Source organism: Anomaloglossus baeobatrachus, chromosome 7 (genome assembly GCF_048569485.1).
Source record: "Anomaloglossus baeobatrachus isolate aAnoBae1 chromosome 7, aAnoBae1.hap1, whole genome shotgun sequence".
Classification (NCBI taxonomy): domain Eukaryota; kingdom Metazoa; phylum Chordata; class Amphibia; order Anura; family Aromobatidae; genus Anomaloglossus; species Anomaloglossus baeobatrachus.
Window position 1 is genome coordinate 296,497,586 of NC_134359.1, and position 23,637 is coordinate 296,521,222.

A 23,637-nucleotide genomic window follows, 5' to 3' on the forward strand; every position below is an offset into this window, starting at 1 on the left:
CCTTGGTGGAGGAGCGGAGGTTCTTGGCCAAAATCTCCAGGTAGGCCGTGCTATCCATCTTCCCATGGATGCGGACCAGATGGCCAGGCCCCTTGGCTGAGAAACATCCCCACATCATGATGCTGCCACCACCATGCTTGACTGTAGGGATGGTATTCTTGGGGTCGTATGCAGTGCCATCCAGTCTCCAAACGTCACGTGTGTGGTTGGCACCAAAGATCTCGATCTTGGTCTCATCAGACCAGAGAACCTTGAACCAGTCTGTCTCAGAGTCCTCCAAGTGATCATGAGCAAACTGTAGACGAGCCTTGACATGACGCTTTGAAAGTAAAGGTACCTTACGGGCTCATCTGGAACGGAGACCATTGCGGTGGAGTACGTTACTTATGGTATTGACTAAAACCAATGTCCCCACTGCCATGAGATCTTCCCGGAGCTCCTTCCTTGTTGTCCTTGGGTTAGCCTTGACTCTTCGGACAAGCCTGGCCTCGGCAAGGGAGGAAACTTTCAAAGGCTGTCCAGGCCGTGGAAGGCTAACAGTAGTTTCATAAGCCTTCCACTTCTGGATGATGCTCCCAACAGTGGAGACAGGTAGGCCCAACTCCTTGGAAAGGGTTTTGTACCCCTTGCCAGCCTTGTGACCCTCCACGATCTTGTCTCTGATGGCCTTGGAATGCTCCTTTGTCTTTCCCATGTTGACCAAGTATGAGTGCTGTTCGCAAGTTTGGGGAGGGTCTTAATTAGTCAGAAAAGGCTGGAAAAAGAGATAATTAATCCAAACATGTGAAGCTCATTGTTCTTTGTGCCTGAAATACTTCTTAATACTTTAGGGGAACCAAACAGAATTCTTGTGGTTTGAGGGGTTGAATAATAAATGACCCTCTGAATAAACTTTTCACAATTTAAAAAAAAATTAAAAAAAAAATATTCTTTTTTGCTGCATTTCACACTTCCAGGCTGATCTACAGTCCAAATGTCACAATGCCAAGTTAATTCCGAATGTGTAAACCTGCTAAATCTGCAGGGGGTTGAATACTACTTGTAGGCACTGTATATACACATGTTATATATTTATATACTTCGGTATTGTCACTGCCAAGCTCTACAAAGTTCACAGAGAAAATTAGCTACCACCACCAATAGTTTATATAGGCCAATTGAACACCCGTTATTGGTAATGTTTTGCCTTCCGAGGCTTCAGGGATGCAATTTAAAAAGCAAGAGGAACAAAGATATTACATTTTATAGATTTAATCTGAAAAGTAGGCAGTGTTTATAAAAATATAAAAAAATATATTACAAAAGGGGACAAAACAATATAGTATATAGAGTTACATAAAATAAAAAGGATAACAGAACAAAAGTACTAAACCTGCTTCATTGAACAAAAGGTGTCAACTCAAACTTCTGTACTTATTAAAGAACAGTCACTCTCAGATACCTCTCTATAATGACCTCAGATGGTGCTGGTCATGGGATGTAGCTTTGGACTCTTAAAAATCATGGGATCCCCAACTTTCAGGATATTTTAATCCCTGGAGGTCTCAAGTGGAAGAGTGTTTAGCTATATTTCCTATGATAATTTTACCTTTCCATAGATAAGGAATATGATATTTGGTATGTATTGTAATCCCTCTGCCCAATATAAATTTTGACCTCATAAGCAAGCCTTATCATTATGTAAAAATATGTATGTTATGCTACTTGGGATCACAATGCCGAAAATGTGTCTCCCATAACTGTAGGATCCAAACTTTCCACCAAATATTCCCCAAATATAACTTGGCTTTGGCTACAAAACCTCTCAAAAGAGGTATTTATTGATGTAACAGAAGTGTTGCTTCTCAAGCTCTGTATACAAAGAGCTCAGACTTTGTGGTTTTTTTACAGCTAATGTAGCAGTTCGATTACCTGTCCACACCAGGGGTTCCTAGCTGAACAGTGGCCAAATATAGAGGGCTAGCTTTTGCTTCATTTCTAAATTATGAGCCATCTTTTAATAGATTAGTCCTCTTACAACCATTACATGACAAATATGTTACAAATTATTGTATGCATATGATATTAAATCTTTGCTACCCCTAAATAAACTATAAATTAATCTTTATACATCCCTGTCTGGTATCACCAGCTCATTACACAGCTCTCGTGACGCCATTTATTGCCATTTTTGGTTTGACATTTGAGCTATATGTCTATGCTATATTTGAGCTATATGTCTCTTAATGGATTTTATTCTTTCACATCATTTCTTCACTGTTGCAGTTTTATATTATTTTGTGTGTTCTTGCCGGTCATACATACCTGTTTCTTTTAGTTGGACACTTTCAGGTATTTCCATAGACTCATGCTCCCATGTCACCCGTAGGGGAAATCTGAGCTGTGTCAAAAGAATCCTACACTCACTGATGGCGTCATACGCCTCCTCCTCTTCTTCATTCACTTGAACAATTGTTTTCGATGTCATTACTGAACTTTCTCCTTGTATCCATTTTACCATTATTTTTTTAGGAAAGAACTTTCTTATCTTCACAGAGCAGAGCACCTGGTCAGTGCCATATGGGGTTATTAGCAGTTCCTCCCTTGGCTTCGGCGGCACTGAAAATGGAGAAACATAAAAAAATCTTATTTCTTCAGCATTCTTTATTTTTTTCTTTTACTGAGAGCAATCGATCATAAAGAACAACAACATAATAGTATTCTCCACGTCTTATTACCTGCAACCTTTATGTACACCTCTCTCGTCTCTGCTTCTCTCAATGACTTGTGGCTCCAGGTTACGGTGATCCTAAAGCTGGAGCCATGGATCCTCTGCTGAGGGACTCTGTAGTTACTTCTCACATTATGAGTAGCGTCAGTGTTGTCTTCGTAGGTTTCCTTGGATTCTACAGAACTGTCAGCACTGCAGCTCCACCTGATATCTATAGACTTGGGGTAAAAACTCTGCAAATAGAGAGTACAGAGAACGTCTCCTCCTGGACCGATAGACCATTGTATGGGGCCCTGCATCTGAGGAGAAGCTGGACAAGAAATCACACATTACATAACAGAAAGAATGTGACCATCCATGATAGACTACAAGATGTCACAGGATATCTCAAGATCTCGCTGTTCTGAGAAAATAAACTGTGTTTACACTTTTAAACAGAAGATACCAATTGGTAACTTAAAATATGTTTCACTGAAAACACCACGAAGCAAGAAAAGAGGTCACTAAACAAGAGATTGGTTCCACCAAAGAAGACAAATGCTTCTGTCTGAGCCGGCTTTCCCACGTCACTACCAGCTTGGGTCCCTTCAGAGTTTGGGAAGCAGTAATGTAACCAGTTTGCATATTCCCCAAAGATTAACTGATTTGAGTGGTTTAAGTGCATGACACATTTAATTCAACTATAATGCATTATTTACAATGGAAAATGACAAAACGTCATATGTGGTCTTCAGTGGATGACGTTCAAAAGAATAAAAGCCACTTTACACGCTGCGATATCATGACCGATATCGCTAGCGTGCGCACCCGCCCCCATCGTTTGTGCGTCACGGGCAAATCGCTGCCCGTGGTGCACAAAATCGCGTGCACCCGTCACACATACTTACCTGCCTAGCGATGTCGCTGTGACCGGCAAACTGCCTCCTTTCTAAGGGGGGCGGTTTGTTCGGCGTCATAGAGACATCACTAGGTGGCCGCCCAATAGAAGCGGAGGGGCGGAGATGAGCGGGACGTAACATCCTGCCCACCTCCTTCCTTCCGCATAGCCGGTGGAGGCAGGTAAGGAGATGTTCTTCGCTCCTGCGGCTTCACACACAGTGATGTGTGCTGCCGCAGGAACGAGGAACATCGTATCTCCTATTGGTGTGACATTATGAAAATGACCGATGTTACACAAATCACCGATTTTCGACGCTTTTGCGATTGTTTATCGGCGCATCTAGGCTCCTCATTGCGGCCGGTGGCAGGTAAGGTGAGGTTCCTCGTTCCTGCGGTGTCACACATAGCGATGTGTGCTGCCGCAGGAGCGTCGAACTACATCGTTACTGCAGCAGCAACGATATTCGAGATCAGGGGGGCATGTCACCGATGATTTTGAACATTTTTGCGACGATTCAAAATCGCTCATAGGTGTCACACGCAACGACATCGCTAAAGCGACCGGATGTGCGTCACAAATTCCATGACCCCAACGAGATCGCTTTAGCGATGTCGTAGCGTGTAAAGTGGCCTTTAGGCAATGTTCAGTTCAGATGTGACTGCCCTTGTATGCTCTAAGTGAACAATAGATGGTCTCCATGTCATCTATACTAGTTGTATGTCGTCGGTGGCTTATTTCTAAATTTCCGAGGCTGCCTCCCTTTCTGTTCAGACGACAAACAGTAGCTGAATGTGTCCAGTGAGTGCCTGTATCTGCGCACGTGACGGATGCTTTCAGAGATACCATCTTACCCCAAATAGTAAAGGGAACGTCACATTTGTAGTAAAAGTATTGGGCTTAGTAGATAAGGATGGTTGTCCTGTCAGTCATATGAGGTAACCTTAGCACAGAAAAAGATGAAGGCTTGATGCTTTTACAGAGGTGAGTATCTGTATTAGGACCCAACATTAGAGAAAACAGATGAATTCCAGTGTTTCGACCAGTGCAACGGTCATTTTCAAGGACATCTGAATGAGGAAGAAGCCGGGTATATGATGTTGGGTGACATTATGGCAAAACCATCAAGCCTTAAGCTTTTGCGAGCCATCTTACGTTATATGCACATAGTGACTGCCTGCGACCTCTTATTAAACCATTTGGCTAATAGGACAGATCCTATACACAAAAAGGACAGCGGGCCTGTCATTATAGGATGCTTCCCTCACAGATCATCTTTACCCATTATTTTTTTGTTGCTTATTGTAAATGCCTAGAGAATAACTCACCATAGACTTGTATTGGTCCCGTCGTTTGCTGTATGTGTTGCTCCAGGCTGGGATGCTGCGCTCTGCAGATGTACTCTGCTCCATTATCTCCTATGGATGGTGTGACTGTCAGGCTCGCAATGCAGCTGTATGTGTTGTCCGGCTGCCTCTCTGCAATAGGTGTAGTTTTCAATATTACATCCTGATTTCCCTTCTTCTTCTTCTTGTACCAGGTCACAGTGAGATTATTGGGGAAATATTGGGAGATTTTGCACTGTAATGTGGCCTCAGTTTTAACAAAGAAATCTGGTTTGTCTATTTCTCCAATGACTGGATGCCAGGGCAAATCTGGAAAAAAATCACGTAACAATAACCGATGATTTATATTGCTAAAGAAAAAAAGTAATAATATTGTAGATACAAACAGATAAAAACAGAGCCCTATTCCAGCTGATAACGTGTAATGTCTGACTGTAGAAATGATGACAAATAGCCAGTTTTTACACTGCTCCGGACTCTATCAGGAATCACGTGTACAGTGGATCTGTCACCAGATTTCACAATACAAATTGTATGTGTGAATAGATCTCTATCTAATATATCCTGATGGGGATTTTCTTTGAAAATTAATGTCAGGGTGGCTATATAATTCTGATATTATAATAAGCATTTTATGAGTCCAGTGACAGAGCTTCTCTCATAGTGTAATCAGTCTACACCCAACCTGACACGTTCCTCAGTGTCTCTCCTCCCTGCTGCTGCTGAATTTCCACCCTCGCAGACTGACAGCTGCAGCTTGTACTGAGCAGCACGAGATCTCAGCAGCAGGAGGGACACTGAGGAGCATTCAGTCAGAGAGCTTAATCTTTCGTATTTTTATACATAGGGTATCTGGTCAGCTGCTCATCATTCTGGTCACTCATCCTGACCCATAATCGAAGCTCTCTTGTCCACACAGGAGCTCTGCGTGCTTGGGTTTTGGAGGTCTGATTTCACAGTAGATTTTTTTTTTTTTTTTTTTTTTTTTTATACTTTTGACACTTCTATTCATTAATGTCAATAGATGAATACTGAAGTATATTCTTCCAAAATGGCGTCTCCCTGGAAAGTTACAAGTAATTGATAGTTAACGTAAATTGTTTTTTTCCTTTTCACCAAACGTTTACCTGTAAATTCAGTTCAGTGTTAACAAACAAACTGGGCATCACTTACCCTCTTCAGGAAAGTTATAGGGTCTCCCCCACTGCTTCGGTGTCTTTTGTGTGGCTGCAGCAGTGACGTCACTCTGAAGGCTTTGCATCCCATCCTTGAGTTCAACAGTTGCTGTTCAACACGGCATAATCTTCCAGGCTACGATTGGCTGCAGCGCTGGCGATGTGATGTCATTGCTGCAGCAAGACAACAGGGACCGGATATTGGATATTGTGGGTAAGTAACGCTCAGTTTGTTTGTTTTTTACACGGAGCTAAGTTTATAGTCAAAAGTTTGGTAAAAGGGGAAACTTTTTTAACAACTTTTAAGTCTTCAGGACACATCACATTTTTGTAGCTTTCATCCAGCTATTCTGTAACAGCAACGACTCTGTAATATAATAACAATTTTTGTATTTGTAATATGGAGTTTTGGTTTTTGCATGACTAGTGGTAATTTCCACATATACAATATTAGTTTGAATCTATGTTAGATTTATCATTTATATTAATTTAAAGGGGTTTTACAAAGTTCATTTTAATCAATAGATCTTGGAATAATAATAATTTCCACAATTGGATGAGTTTAATTTTTTTTTACCGTGCTGAGACCATCTTATCAATGTGTTCCTGCTACGTACTGTGTAATGGCTGTGTCTGACCGTACAGGGGACATGATCATACCACAGCTCCTGGGGCCACGGGAGTACAAGAAAGAGAGAATATAGACATTACAGCACAGGATAGCAAATAATACTTTCTTTGAGATAAAACATTTTTTCAAAAAACAGGCAGGGAAATGTTTTACCTCACAGAAAGAATCAGCTGTGATCACATGTTGTAATTTTTTTTTTTACTCTTTTATGCTATTCCACCCCAGGAGCTGTGGTATGATAAAACCATGTCCCTGTACGGTCAGACACAGCCATTACACAGTACATAGCAGGGACACATATATTTAATTATCTCAGCACAGGGATATTTTTTTAAACACATCCAATTGTGGAAATTATTATTTTTTCAAGATCTTTTGATTAAAATCAACTTTGTTTATAGTTATTTATAAATCTTCATTACTCCTTCAGGCCATTGAAACCATAAGTGAATAACCCCATACACCCCATTTGAGGCCACGTTTTTATACTTTTGAAGTTTAAATCTCAAATGAATTCCTCCAGTGCCGGCACCATGAATGTGGAAATCTTTATGTCCATATGACTTAGTGGATTTCATTCTTCACATAATTTCCTTCACTGTTACAGTATTATATTATTCTGTGTTGTTGCCGGTCATACATACCTGTTTCTTTTAGTTGGATGCTTCCAGGTTTTTCCATAGACTCGTGCTCCCATGTCACCCGCAGGGGAAATCTGAGCTTTGTCTGAGGAATCCTACACTCACTGATGGCGTCATACGCCTCCTCCTCTTCTTCATTCACCTGAACAATTGTTTTCGATGTCATTACTGAACTTTCTCCTTGTATCCATTTTACCGTTATTTTTTTAGGAAAGAACTTTCTTATCTTCACAGAGCAGAGCACCTCGTCTGTGCCACAAGGGGTTATTATCAGTTCCTCCCTTGGCTTCGGGGGCACTGAAAATGGAGAAACATAAAAATTAGATTTCTTCAGGATTATTATTTTGTTTCTTTCACTGAGAGCAATCGATCCTAATGAACAACAACATAATAGTATTCTCCACGTCTTATTACCTGCATTCCTTATGTACACGTCTCTCATTTCCACTTTTCCCACTGATTTGTGGCTCCAGGTTACGGTGAGCCTTAAGCTGGAGCCATGGATCTTCTGCTGAGGGACTCTGTAGTTACTTCTCACATTATGAGTAGCGTCAGTGTTGTCTTCGTAGGTTTCCTTGGATTCTACAGAACTGTCAGCACCGCAGCTCCACCTGATATCTATAGACTTGGGGTAAAAACTCTGCAAATAGAGAGTACAGAGAACGTCTCCTCCTGGCCCGATAGACCATTGTATGGGGCCCTGCATCCTGGGAGAAGCTGGACAAGAAAACACACATTACATAACAGAAAGAATGTGACCATCCATGATAGACTACAAGATGTCACAGGAAATCTCAAGATCTCGCTGTTCTGAGAAAATAAACTTTGTATCCACTTTTAAACACAAGAGACCGATTGGTAACTTAAAATATGTCTCAATGAAAAAACCACAAAGAAAGAAAAGAGGTCACTAAACAAGAGATTGGTTCCACCAAAGAAGACAAATACTTCTGTCTGAGCCGGCTTTCCCACGTCACTACCAGCTTGGGTGCCTTCAGAGTTTGGGAAACAGTGATGTAACCAGGTTGCATATTCCCCAAAGATTAACTGATTTTAGTGGTTTAAGTGCATGACAAATTTAATTCGACGATAATGCATTATTTACAATGGAGAATAATACCACGAAGCACAAAAGGGGTCATTTATGTCACTAAAAAAAGAGATTGCTTCCACCAAAGAAGCCAGTCGCTTCTGTCTGAGCCGTCTTTCAGGCTACACGTCACTACCAGCTTGGGTCCCTTCAAAGTTTGGGAAGTAGTGATGTAACCAGGTTGCATATTCCCCACAGATTAACTGATTTGGCACACATTTAATTCAACCATAATGCTTTATTTCCAATGGACACTGACAAACCATCCAATAAGGTCTTCAGTGGACGACGTTCAAAAGAATAAGGCAATAAACAGTTTATATGTGATGTGACTGCCCTTATATGCTCTAAGTGAACAATAGATGGTCTCTATGTCTGTACTAGTTGTATGACGTCGGTGGCTTATTTCTATATTTCCGAGGATGCCTCCGTTTCTGCTCAGACGACAAACAGTAGCTAAATGGATCCAGTGAGTGCACAATACCAACAGATTGTGCTGCTTGTATCTGCGCACGTGACGGATGCTTTCAGAGCTGCCATCTTACCCCAAACAGTAAAGGGAACGTCAGCACTGAAAAGTATTGTGCTTAGTAGATAAGGATGGTCGTCCTGTCAGTCATATGAGGTAACCTCAGCACAGAAAAAGATGGAGACTTGATGCTTTTACAGAGGTGAGTATATTTATTAGGACCTGACATTAGAGAAAACAGATGAATTCCAATGTTTTGACCAGTGCAATGGTCATTTTCAAGGACATCTGAATGAGGAAGAAGCCGGGTATATGATGGTGGGTGACATTATGGCAAAACCATCTTACGTTATATGCATATAGTGACCACCACCTCTTATTAAACCATTTGGCTAATAGGACAGATCCTATACACAAAAAGGACAGCGGGCCTGTCATTATAGGATGCTTCCCTTACAGATCATCTTTAATTACCCATCATTTTTTGTTGCTTATTGTAAATGCCTAGAGAATAACTCACCATAGACTTGTATTGGTCCTGTCGTTTGCTGTATGTGTTGCTCCAGGCTGGGATGCTGCGCTCTGCAGATGAACTCTGCTCCATCATCTTCTATGGATGGTGTGACTGTCAGGCTGGCGGTGCAGCTGTATGTGTTGTCCGGCTGCCTCTCTGCAATAGGTGTAGTGTTCCCTATTACATCCTGATTTCCCTTCTTCTTCTTGTACCAGGTCACAGTGAGATTATTGGGGAAATATTGGGAGATTTTGCACTGTAATGTGGCCTCAGTGTTCACAAAGAAATCTGGTTTGTCTATGTCTTCAATGACTGGACGCCAGGGCAAATCTGGAAATAAATCACATAACAATAACCGATGATTGATAAGGGTAAAGTAAAAAAAAGGAATATTGTAGATACAAAAAGTCCTCTCGAGGTGATAACGTGTAATGTCTTGACTGTAGAAATGATGACAAATAGCCACTTTCTACACTGCTCCAGTCTCCATCAGAAATCATGTGTAAAGTGGATCTATCACCAGATTTCACAATACAAATATATGAGTGTGTGCTTGTCTTGGAGATCTTACTGTGTCGGGGTCACCATTCATTGCCAGGGTAGATGAAGGGGGGTACAGTAGAGTCATCATACTGTGTGTGTGGAGGGTACTGTGAAGGAATTTACTGTGGGGTATCATACAGTGACTGTGGGGCACTTTTGTTGCCATCATATTTTATGGCTGCAATGAAAGGGGGATTCAATAGGAGGAAAATTACTTGGTAAGGGCTGCAAAGTTGTGATATATGCTCTTCTGTGACCCAGCTGAATATTTTTATTTATTTATTTTGGGGGGGCCCAATTATAAATTCTGCTATAGGGCCCCATGTTTTCTATGTTCGCCCCTGCTCCTCATGTAAGTTATGCAGTCTCCCCACTATCTTGGCCTCTTTTGTGTGGCTGCAGCAGTGACGTCACTCTGAAAGCTCTGCATCTAATCATTGAGTTCAACAGTTGCTGGTCAAAACGGCATAATCTTCCAGGCTATGATTGGCTGCAGCGCTGGTGATGTGATGTCATCGCTGCAGCAAGACAACAGAGACCGGAGCACATTGGACATTGGGGGTTAAGTAACGCTCAGTTTGTTTGTTTTTTACACAGAGCTAAGTTTATAGTCAAAAGTTTGGTAAAAGGGGAATTTTTTTTTAACAACTTGTTGGCCTTCAGGACACATCACATTTTTGTAGCTTTCATCCTGCTATTCTGTAACAAATGATTCTGTAATATAATAAAAACAATGGTATTTGTAATATGCAGTTTTGTTTTTGCTCCTTCAGGCCATTGAAACCATAAATAAATTATCCTACACTCCTATCTGTTATCACCGGCGTATTACATACCGCCATACACTTCATTTGAGGCCGTTTCTATGGTTTTGAACTTTATATCTCTACTTGATTCCTCCAGTGTCGGCACCATGGATGTGGAAATCTTTATGTCCATATGACTTAGTGGATTTCACTCCTTCACATCATTTCCATCACTGTTGCCGTATTATATTATTCTGTGTTCTTGCCAGTCGTTCATACCTGTTTCTTTTAGTTGGACGCTTTCAGGTTCTGCCATAGACTCGTGCTCCCATGTCACCCGCAGAGGAAATCTGAGCTGTGTCTGAGGAATCCTACACTCACTGATGGCATCATACGCCTCCTCCTCGTCTTCATTCACCAGAACAATTGTTTTCGATGTCATCACACAACTTTTTCCATTTGTCCAATTAACATTAATTATTTTAGGATAGAACTTTCTTATCTTCACAGAGCAGAGCACCTCGTCTGTGCCACATGGGGTTATTATCGGTGCTTCCCTCAGCTCCGGGGTCACTGAAAATGGAGATATATGTAGAATCATATAATTTGCTTCTAAACATCTTACAAGTTCTAGACAGGTGCCGGTGTAATAAGAAATGAGGTGCAGAAAATGTAGATTTCTGTACAAGAACATTTGTAGACACAAATTATTATGTTGTCAATTATAAAGGAAACCTGACACATCAACCACGAGCAGATAAGTCAGAGTCCGGCTCCGTCATTTCTCGCTGATATGTTTTATTTGGAAATGTTTACATACATTTGACAGCTGCCTTGTGGACTATGCTGCTCTGGTGATGGATATCTCTGCCCCATTGCCTGTAAGTGACAGGTTTGACCTTACATGTGTGTATAGGCAGAAATGTATCACTTACAGGGACAGGAGCCTGGAGAAGCCACTCTAGGGACCGGCCTATAGGACTAGTCATCAGAGCAACAGCCTATGAAAGTTTGCTTTCTTTGCAACTCTGTAGCATTTCAGAATCAAAAATACCAAAAATGACGGAAGCAGTGACTGATCCATGGTGCTTGTAATTTGGGTTCCAGAAATAAGCTGTCAGGTTCATTTTATGGATGTTGTTCAACTTAGAAAACTAATTTTCCTTTACCAGTTTCCCACTATTCTCTTATATTGTGATGTCTGAGTTTTCATGATGGACCATATAATGCTATACAAAATCATGAGCAGGAGGAGGACTAAGCTGTCCTACCAGAGATTAAACTGTAAAAGGGGATGTCCAGTTCCGATAACTCATTATCATACACACTATTTAAGAATTCAGTTCTTGAAGAAGCTCTATTCAACCACTATCGTCGTGAGGTTTATGTCAAAGGCGCTAAAGGGGGTTTTCCAGTATTTTCTAATTCTATTGTATCACCAGAAAGAAGAGAACGCAACTAGTGATGAGCGAGCACTACCATGTTCGGGAGTTCGGTTCTCCTAATGAGCAGTTGGACACTTGGATGGGCTCAATTCATATACTGACTATAGTGGAAGTCAATGGGGTACTCAAGTATTTCAATGGAAGATCTTCCAGAAAAAATGTTCAATTTCCTCATTGATTTCCATTATATTCAGTATATGAATTGAGCCCATCCGACTGCTTGTTACAAGTACTGAGCACCCGAGCATGGTAGTGCTCGCTCATTACTAGACATAACACAAGATGCAACATTGCATCCTCAACCACACTTTATGTTAGAAAAAAGCCATGAAGATCTGATCATTAGCACTATATTATCTTATGAAATAGAAGACTCACGTGATATGAGGAGGGGTCCTGCGCTTCTCTCTATAGGGGCGTCCAGACTGGGGTGCGTTACTTTACACATAATCCAAACCCCATGATGACGACTGAGTGATGGGCTGAAATGTAATGAGGCTGTAGAGCGGTATCCACTGTCAGAGTATTGGTCCTGTGTCATCTTGTATTGATATATATTCGGTGCAGGGGTATATTCATTGCGTCCTCGTTCCTTTACTAACCAGGACATGGTGAGATTTTGTGGGAAGTATCCACTGATGTCACAGCGCAGCGTCACCTCTTCATTTAGCCTCATAATCGAAGTGAATATTTCACTGACTGTCGGGCGCCAAGGAAGACCTATAAATATAGAAGACACCAGAACTGGAGAATAAAAACTTTGTGCACATAATATACATCCGCCATCACTGATCAGTATAATGATGTCATGTTTTCTACTACAGAATCAATAAAATATCGCAATTACCATAAAAGTAACAAAGTAATTTATTCCAAAGTATTTCCTATTGGTAGTCATATAATGCATATATAGATATTATTCTTTTTGGTTTTAGTTTTGAAAAATGTGAGGATTTTGCCTGTCAGCTATTTCATGCTTTCCAAACTACAGAATAAAATCCAGTACTGATGACTTAATATTTTGAGATGAAGTGATTGGAAATTACTTTCTCATTGTACGTCTGAGACTCAGAACTGATAATGGACTGCATTGTGACCCAGCAAGAAAGAGCACATGGTGGAGGAGAGGACCAGCGCATGGATATACATGTGCGATGTCACCAACAGCTCCTTCAGATCCCGCGCGTGCACGCTTACCATTCCTGCAGCCTTCTTATCTGGGTGCTTGCTTTTCGGCTTCAGACGCGCACTACGCATGATCAGAAGACTCTGACCATGCCCAGAGCGAGTCTGAAGCCAACAACCAAGCACCCGGATAAGAAGGCTGCGGGAATGGTAAGCGCACACGCGCGGGATCTGAAGGAGCTGATAGTGACCTCGCACATGTATATCCATGGTATCACGCCCACAGGGGCATGATACCACGGAAAGTATGCAAACTCCCACAGGGCGTTGCGAAGCCCAGGGGACAAGACCCTCTGCTATTTACATAGGGAATATGTAAGTAATAAAATGGTTTTTTTATTACTTTCATATTACACAATATTACAACACAGGGATGGGTAGGAAGGGGTTTTTAGGCCACACAACACCCTGCTTGTAGATCAGAATGCATATGGGACCTGACAGGTTCCCTTTAATGAGCTTTTACTTTGCAGAAAAACTCATCGTCCTCGGCAGCACATCCTCCTGTTTAAACAGACACGTCGCTGCTGAGAACAATGTATCAAATTATTTAAAATTGTGGCCAAAAGTTTTATATTTTTCACATTTTGCTTTTTCAGTGTTTTTCTCTTTTAAGTTTTATGTTTCTATCATTCCCGATGTACATATATAAACATTCCATCAGTTTTTATTGACAAATGCATGAAGTTGTTGTAAAGGATGAATATTTCCAGTGCTGAGCCCGACTTTTGCCCTTCTTCCCTGCAGCTGGATATTGGCTTCTGGTCCAGTTCCTGACTGGTGACCAGTTCTTGTCTAATCAGAGTGTTACAAAGTGTACACGCATGCAACAGCGCAGACAATCAGGAGACAGTGATACTTAAACCAACAGCTATTTAACTCCCACAATAAAAAGGGTGCCTTTGACACAATATCAGAGGTAGCACAAACGAGTAATTGAGAGGAACAGGATATTAACACACTGCTACATGTCTGTTCTGCAAGTTTGGGCACTAACTTATCCCATTTACTGCCCTCCTCTCCTGGGCCTTTTATAATTATTAACTGCACTACTCGGATCTGGTTGTCTCGACTAATTTAGTCGGATCTTGTCTCTCAACTCCTTTACTCAGATCTGGTCTCTTGACTCTGTAGCTCGGATCTGGTCTCTTGACTCCTTTACTCGGATCTGGTCTTTCGACTAATTTAGTGGGATCTGGTCTCTCGACTCCTTTACTTGGATCTGGTCTCTTGACTCCTTTACTCGGATCTGGTCTCTCGACTAATTTAGTAGGATCTGGTCTCTCGACTAATTTATTAGGATCTAGTCTCTCGACTCCTTTACTCAGAACTGGCCTTTCGACTAATTTAGTAGGATCTGGTCTCTCGACTCCGTAACTCAGATCTAGTCTCTTGACTAATTTAGTAGGATCTGGTCTCTTGACTCCTTTACTCGGATCTGTTCTCTCGACTCCTTTACTCCGAACTGGTCTTTCAACTAATTTAGTAGGATCTGGTCTCTCGACTCCTTTACTCAGATCTAGTCTCTTGACTAATTTAGTCGGATCTTGTCTCTCGACTCCATTACTCGGATCTGATTTCTCGACTGCATTTCTCGGATATGGTTTCTCTACCCCGTTACTCAGATCTGGTTTCTCGTAATGTTGGCTATAAGCCAGCTTGCTGTACCACAAATCTGTTCTACAGGTTTGGGCACCAACTCCTCCCATTCACTGCCCTCCTCTCCTGGTCCTTTTATAATTATTAACTGCACTATTTATTCAGATCTGGTCTCAACTCCTTAAATCGTTTCTGGTCTCTTGACTCCTTTACTTGGATCTGGTCTTTTGACTAATTTAGTAGGATCCGGTCTCTTGACTCCTTTACTCAGATTTGGTCTCTCGACTCCTTTACTCAGAACTGGTCTTTCAACTAGTTTAGTAGGATCTGGTCTGTCGACTACTATATTCAGATCTAGTCTCTCGACTAATTTAGTCGGATCTGGTCTGTTGACTCCATTACTTGGATCCGATCTCTCGACTCTATTACTTGAATATGGTTTCTCTAGTCCGTTACTCAGATCTGGTATCTCGTAATGGTGGCTATGAGCCAGCTCACTGTACCGCACATCTGTTCTGCTGCAAGTTTGGGCACCAACTTCTCCCATTCACTGCCCTCCTGTCCTGTGCCTTTTATAATTACTAAGTGCACTACAGCTATCACCTGACCCTGCGTCTCCTCCAATTCCTTCCCCAAGGGAATATACACATTACTCTTGTGTTCCTGCTAATGCATTTCTACCGGCTTTCACTTTCTCTATCATCCTTAACCATCAGGTGGCAGTGTTCGCTTGTAGCCACTTGGAAAGGCATTAACGGTGTGCATCTCCTCACTCTCTTTACAAGAGCTCAGACTTTATCACAATTTCAGGGTTTCTGTTTGTCACTTTTTGAGAATTGATCTTTCGTAGTTGGGACTGAGATCTAGGGAGTCTGAAATGTTTTTAATTGTGTACTTCAATAACTATAGAAACGTCCATCTAAAAGAGCGAAAAAGACTGAAACAGCAAAATTTGTGTCAGTCTCAAAACTTTTGGCCACCGTTACTTTATCACAGATCTTTTACAGATTGTTTAGTGAACATCTGAAGACTGGTCCGCTTATGTAAATAGGTTATAAGTCAACTGCCAGCAATCGCTTTGCTTGTCGGCATCATTTAGCTCTGCACATTGAGTTGCTGTGCTGTCACACTATCTGTATAGTTTTTTTCAGTGCTAGGGCTTTATCTATTGCTAAGCTGAAAACTCTAACATCCTCTCACTATCCAAATTCACTACAAAACGGCTGCTGCATTCTCTGCTTCTGCTTTTATATAGACTATTATAGTCCCTTCTGATTGGCGGTGTTATACCATGTTATCTGATAGCTACAAGGCAGGGCCGGCGTCAGCACGCGGCATACCTGGGCAAATGCCGGGGCCCTGGAGAGCCGGGGGGGCCCACTCGGCCTCGTCAGTGCTGCCCCCGGGCCGAGTTCCGCAGTCCTCGGCAGGAATCTGCAGCGCCGTCCCTTTAAGGCGCGCAGACTTCCTGGTTTGAACTTCATCTGTGGGCGGAGCTACCGACCGGCCTGCTCAGTCCCACAGATGAAGGAGTTGCAGTGCCAGCCAGCGACCCCCAGCACAGCTCTTCTCTCCGGCGCTGTGTGGGCCCCCTCTCCGGCGCTGTGTGGGCCCCCTCTCCGGCGCTGTGTGGGCCCCCTCTCCGGCGCTGTGTGGGCCCCCTCTCCGGCGCTGTGTGGGCCCCCTCTCCGGCGCTGTGTGGGCCCCCTCTCCGGCGCTGTGTGGGCCCCCTCTCCGGCGCTGTGTGGGCCCCCTCTCCGGCGCTGTGTGGGCCCCCTCTCCGGCGCTTTGTGGGCCCCCTCTCCACCGTGACCTGAGAGGTATGTGCCCTCCCCGCCCCCGATTTATGGGCCCTGGGGAGCTGTATGGGCTTCTCCCCCCTTAGGTGTATGCCCTGCCCCCCGGTGCTGTATGTGCTGGCCCCTGGAGCTGTGTGTGTGGGCCCCACAGAGCTACGTGTGTGTCTGTATGTATGTAGCAGAGCTATGTGTGTATGTATGTTGCAGAGCTATGTCTGTATGTATGTAGCAGAGCTATATGTGTATGTATGTAGCAGAGCTATGTATGTATGTATCCAGCAGAGCTGTGTGTGTATGTATCCAGCAGAGCTGTGTATGTATGTAGCAGAGCTATGTGTGTATGTATCCAGCAGAGCTGTGTATGTATGTAGCAGAGCTATGTGTGTATGTATCCAGCAGAGCTGTGTGTGTATGTAGCAGAGCTATGTGTGTATGTATGTAGCAGAGCTATGTGTGTATGTATCCAGCAGAGCTGTGTGTGTATGTAGCAGAGCTATGAGTGTATGTAGCAGAGCTATGTGTGTATGTATGTAGCAGAGCTATGTGTGTATGTATGTAGCAGAGCTATGTGTGTATGTATGTAGCAGAGCTATGTGTGTATGTATGTAGCAGAGCTATGTGTGTATGTATGTAGCAGAGCTATGTGTGTATGTATCCAGCAGAGCTGTGTGTGTATGTAGCAGAGCTATGAGTGTATGTAGCAGAGCTATGTGTGTATGTATGTAGCAGAGCTATGTGTGTATGTATGTAGCAGAGCTATGTGTGTATGTATGTAGCAGAGCTATGTGTGTATGTATCCAGCAGAGCTGTGTGTGTCTGTATGTATGTATCTAGCAGAGTTGTGTTGTGTGTGTCTGTATGCATGTATGATGTGTATCTATGTATGTCAGTGTATATGACTGTATAGATGTGTCAGTTCTATACGTATTTTTGTGAGTTTGTCTTTAAATATGTATATGTATGTGTACGTATGTGTGTGTCTGCGTGTGGATGGGGCCCACCGGGACTCTTCCGCCCAGGGCCCACAAAAACCTGGAGCCGGCCCTGCTACAAGGTATTATGGCAAAGCTGTTCTTTGACTATTGCAATCTTCAGCTTTGTGTAAAAAGACAGTGGACATTTTCTGGCAATTCAATCAAATCGCAAGCTGTTCAAATGTCACAGGTCCAGTGAATTTCCATAAATTCTATATGAGTTTGATTTGCAGCAAATTGATTAGTTCATCTCTGCTGGCTGGGCTCCATTTTCTGTATATGGTGTATAATATATAATATAGATGACACAACAGTCTGTCTTAAATAATGCTTTTCTCGGATTGTATTTTGCTCACTCTGCAGTTAGCAGAAATCTGATTATATTCTTTTATTCTTTTACATTACATAAACATGAGGCACACGACAGTCACAGCATTGAATTCTCCAAGTCTTATTACCTGCATCCCTTATGTACACCTCCCTCGTCTCCAGTTTATCCAGTGATTTGTGGTTCCAGGTTACTGTGATCCTAAAGTCGGGGACATCGATGTTCTGCTGAGAGACTCTGCACTCACTCCTCACATTAAGTGTAGAATCACCATTGTCTTCATAGGATTCATTGGATTCTAGAAAATGGTTAGTACCACAGCTCCACCTGATTTCTATAGACTTGGGGTAAAAACTCTGCAAATAGAGAGTACAGAGAACGTCTCCTCCTGGACCGATAGACCATTGTATGGGGCCCTGCATCCTGGGAGAAGCTAGACAAGAAATCACTCGTTATACAGATACAGAAGAGGAAGGTTCATCTGGGTTGGGAAATTTGTAAGTTAATTTTCTAACTGAAATAATACATTTATAGTTTCTATCACCAGTATGTGGATGACTATTTTATTTAAGCCACATGCAATAATATATATATTTTTTAAATAAATGTAATAAAAAAAAAATTGCCATAAACTGCCTGTAAAGAACCAAACTCTCTAGCAAAGATTGGGTCCAAATTTCCAGGTTATGGGAACGCAGCATACTGTGCCGCTTCCCACAACCTCCATGACAGTCAAACTGCGAGACCTCACAGGACAACACAAGATCTCGCTGTTCTTACTAAACTGAAAATGTGTCTCCACAACCCAGAAATACACGGGAATATACACCAGAGATGTCATTTATGTTACTTAGCAAGAGATTGGCTCACCCAGAGAATCCAATGACTTGTGTCAAAGCCGATTCCATGGCTGCATCTCACTAACCGCTGGGGGTCTCCTCATACTGTAGAAAGCAGTTACAGTTGAAACCCTAAGGCGGGCTTTGCACACTACGACATCGCAGGTGCGATGTCGGTGGGGTCAAATTGAAAATGACGCACTTCCGGCATCGCATGCGACATCGTAGTGTGTAAAGGCTCGATGATACGATTAACGAGCGCAAAAGCGTCGTAATCGTATCATCGGTGCAGCGTCGGCGTAATCCATGATTACGCTGACGCGACAGTCCGATGTCGTTCCTCGCTCCTGCGGCAGCACACATCGCTGTGTGTGAAGCCGCAGGAGCGAGGAACATCTCCTAACGGCGTCACTGCGGCTTCCGTAGGATATGCGGAAGGAAGGAGATGGGCGGGATGTTTACATCCCACTCATCTCCGCCCCTCCGCTCTGATTGGACGCCTGGCGTGTGACGTCGCTATGACGCCGCACGACCTGCCCCCTTAACAAGGAGGCGGGTCGCCGGCCAGAGCGACGGTCGCAGGACAGGTGAGTCCATGTGAAGCTGCCGTAGCGATAATGTTCGCTACGGCAGCTATCACAAGGAAGTCGCTGCTGCGACGGGGGCGGGTACTATCGCGCTCGGCATCGCAGCATCGGCTTGCGATGTCGCAACGTGCAAAGCCCGCCTTAGTTTCCCTCTGCTATCTATAAAGACACATCTGCAGGTTTTTCCCTCCACTCTCTATAAACACACATCTGCAGGTTTTTCCCTCCACTCTCTACAAAGACACATCTGCAGTTTTTTCTCACTATCTGACATGAAATGAAAATAAACCTTTCCTATTTTCGGTCAATTAGGAACCAAAAATATTTATATTTGTTAAATGCCAGAATAATGAGAGAGAGAATGTTTTCAGGCATTTTTATTACTTTCTGCACAGTGACGTTTTCCACTGTGAGACTTGGGGGAAACGTTTTGGATATCCTTCCACAAGCTTCTCACAATTGTTGGTGGAATTTAGACTGATTCCTCCTGACAGAACTGGTGTAGCTGAGCCATGTTTGTAGGTCACCTTGTTTGCACCGTTCTTTTCAGCTTTGCCCATAAATTTTCAGTAGGATTGAGATCAGGGCTTTGTGATGGCCACTCAAAACCAGTGTTTGTTATCCTTAAGCCACTTTGTAACCAGTTTGGCAGTAGCTTCAGGTCATTGTCTATTTGAAAGGCCCATTTCCGCCCAAGCTTTAAGTTCCTGGTTGATGTCATGAGTTGATGCTTCAGTATTGCCACATAATCTTCTTTCCTTATGATGCCATCTATTTTGTGACGTGCACCAGTCCATCCTGCAACAAAACAACCCCACAACATGATGTTGCCCCCCCATGTGTCACAGTTGAGATGATGTTCTTAAGGTGGTGTCACACACAGCGACGACGACAACAACGTCGCTGCTACGTCACCATTTTCTGTGGCGTAGCAGCGACGTCCCGTCGCTGTGTGTGACATCCTGCTGTGAGGTCGCCGCTCGTTGCTGAATGTCCAGCTTCATTTTTTGGTCGTCGCTCTCCTGCTGTGACGCACACATCGCTGTGTGTGACAGCGAGAGAGCGACGAAATGAAGCGAGCAGGGAGCAGCAGCCGGCATCTGGCAGCTGCGGTAAGCTGTAACCACGGTAAACATCGGGTAACCAAGGGAAGACCTTTCCCTGGTTACCCGATATTTACCTTCCTTACCAGCGTCCGCCGCTCTCGCTGCCAGTGCCGGCTCCCTGCTCTCTGCACATGTAGCTGCAGTACACATCAGGTAATTAACCCGATGTGTACTGTAGCTAGGAGTGCAGGGAGCCAGCGCTAAGCAGTGCGCGCGGCTCCCTGCTCTCTGCACATGTAGCACAGCAACGTGTGTTGTTATGATCGCTGCTGCGTCTGCTGTGTTTGACAGCTAAGCAGCGATCATAACAGCGACTTACAAGGTCGCTGTTGCGTCACAGAAAATGGTAACGTAACAGCGACATCGTTGTCGCTGTCGCTATGTGTGAACCCAGCTTAAGGCTTCAAAACTTCTCCCTTCTTCCTCCAAATGTGATGATGGTCATTATGGCCAAACAGTTCCATTTTAGTTTCATCAGAACACAGGACGTCTCCAAAAATTAAGGTATTGTTCCTGGGTGCATTTGCAAACATTAATCTGTCTTTTTATGTTTCTTTTGGAGTAATAGCTTCTTCCTGGCAGAATGACCTTTCAGCCCATGTTGATAAAGTACTTGTCTCACTATGAATGATGACACAATCTTACCAGCTTCCGCCAGCATCTTCACAAGGTCTTTTGCTTTTGTTCTTGGGTTGATATCCACATGTTTGACCAAAGCACATTCATCTCTGGTACACAGAACCCGTCTCCTTCCTGAGCGGTATGATGACAGGACATTCCCATCTTGTATGTACTTGCGTATAATTGTTTGTACAGATGAATGAGGCACCTTCAGGTATCTGGAAATTGCACCCAAAGATGAAGCAGACTTGTGCAAGTATACAATTCTCATCCACAGGTGTGTCTCTCATTAACTCAGATGTTGCCAATAAACCTATCAAAAGCTTCCAAAGACATGACATCATCAAATGGGCTGTCCCATATTGTTTAAAGGCACAGTACTCTTAGTGTATGTAAACGTTTGACTTTGCATAAAGTAATAAAAATGCCATAAAACATTCTCTCTTTCTCATTATTTTGGCAAATAATTTTGGTTCCTAACTAACCTAAAACTGGAAAGGTTTATTCTGATTTCATGTCAGATAGTGAGAAAAACCTAGAAATGTGTCTTTTTAGAGCGTGGCGGTAAACTTCTGGTTTCAACTGTATGTAACCACTGGGCACCCAGAATAAGGCAATAAACAGTTTAGATGTGATGGGACACTTATACTGAGCCATACTTACCAATATGTGGTCACATTGCCAATGTTCTGCAGGACGCAGCACGCCCCAGTGATAAAGGTGGAGCTTGTAGAAGCGGAAACTACTGACAAGTAGCCACTTTCACACTGAACACCCATGAGGGGCTGGTTATTTAGTATTGTAGATGCACACACATACAGCTTCTATAAGGTGCCACTCACACAGAAATATGTAGTGCACCATGCCAGCCCCTGTCTATTAGTGATGTCCATATTATTAGATCAGGCGGAGTGCCCACCACTATGTATGTGCACCCCACAAGGACAGACACCCTATTTTCACCATCATCACTACAGGCCCTGGCTGCATCCTGCAAACATGGTCTCATAGTATGGCTTTGAACAAAAGGCTGTAAGCCGGCATGGTGCACTCCATGTAACCGTGTGGCTGACACCTTTATATAAGCCTTATCTGTGTGGATTTATAATAGTGACCATCCACTTCCGTCATTTGTGATTAGAGATGAGCTAACCCGAGGTTCGGTGTTCAGTGATCGTACCGAACACAAAAAAAACCAGAATTTGGGTTCAGAGTTCGGATGCTTTACGTTTGCAAACCACTGGCTCGGGTACACACGGTGCTCAGGCAAGTGCAAGTCGCTTGCACTGGGGGTAACAACAGCGTGATCAGATGTAGTGTGCACCAAACATAAAAAGATGGAAAAATATCGTCCACTGATCTGTTTATGCTTGGCTGTACGCAGGCAGAGACCAGATTCCCCCAGTGACTTCCAATGGGGTTCAGGTGAAGTCCGGGACACAAACCAAACTTTATCTAAAGAACTGATGTTCCACGGGTCCGCTCATCTCTATTTGTGATTGGATATTCATCAGTATTTGCACCTATGCTGCCTCTATCTTTTATCACTAGGACCTTTCTGCACCCTGCAGTAAATTAGTATTGTGCCCATTGTGGAGATTTCACAAACTCTGGCATCAGTTATGGTAAACGCTCAAGCCTTTTGGTTCTGGAACAAAGTACTTCTAAGGTTTATTATTTGATATATACTTCAGAGTGAACAGAAATTAGACCTTTCTGTGGCACAAAGGTAACAGAAAATAAACAGTCCACACAAAGCACTGGCTCACCCGTTTAGAGATCAGTCCTGAACTCACCACCTCTGGCAGAGACTGAGCAACAAAAACCTCCTTCACACACTGACCACAATGGGACAATTCAGCTACCTGGAAAACCTGGACTGGAGATATCGGAGCGGTCGGTCCCACCCTGCTCTTCTAGCGGCTCCTAAAACCCAAACCCAAAAATCTGGGCCCTTTATAAAAAAAATCAAAACTCTCAGCACTATGTGTGCTGGAGCCTGCTTTTTCGGGTCTTACCTGAGGCTGAGCACCTCAGTGACATATACACCCTATCCAGGACTTGTCCAGCTGCAACCTTACACCACGTATTGGTAAGTATGGCTGCAGTACTTCTGTGATCATGTATTTGCATTTGATTTCCTTTTCAGTGAATTATAATAAAGTGAATTATAATAATAATGTGCCTTTACCTATATCATAAATATTGTCCATAGGCGCTCTGTATGAGATGTAAGATGGCGGTGATTACAATATATATTTCTAGTTGGCCCTTGTGGCTGCCTCCGTTTCTGCTGAGATGCTGAACAGGAGCTGAATGTGTCCAGTGAGTGCCGTTATGAGACCCTGTATCCGCACATGTGCTGGACTCATTCCAGCATTTGAACAGTTAAGGGTGAATCACGACTGTCAC

The 23,637-nt window shown here is 43.1% G+C and overlaps 1 protein-coding gene across 1 annotated transcript in view; it reads right to left on the bottom strand.

Annotated features, from left to right (window-relative positions):
* The window catches only part of LOC142246771 (uncharacterized), an 82,557-nt gene that overhangs the window by 7,198 nt on the left and 51,722 nt on the right, over window positions 1-23,637 (bottom strand). The window contains exons 12-20 of the mRNA XM_075319822.1: window positions 18,203-18,505; window positions 12,566-12,907; window positions 11,022-11,315; window positions 9,460-9,783; window positions 7,795-8,097; window positions 7,384-7,677; window positions 4,916-5,242; window positions 2,718-3,020; window positions 2,305-2,598 (exon numbers count right to left, since the gene is read on the bottom strand). Coding sequence (XP_075175937.1) covers window positions 2,305-2,598; window positions 2,718-3,020; window positions 4,916-5,242; window positions 7,384-7,677; window positions 7,795-8,097; window positions 9,460-9,783; window positions 11,022-11,315; window positions 12,566-12,907; window positions 18,203-18,505 — 2,784 coding nt within the window. The remainder of the gene's footprint in view (window positions 1-2,304; window positions 2,599-2,717; window positions 3,021-4,915; window positions 5,243-7,383; window positions 7,678-7,794; window positions 8,098-9,459; window positions 9,784-11,021; window positions 11,316-12,565; window positions 12,908-18,202; window positions 18,506-23,637) is intronic.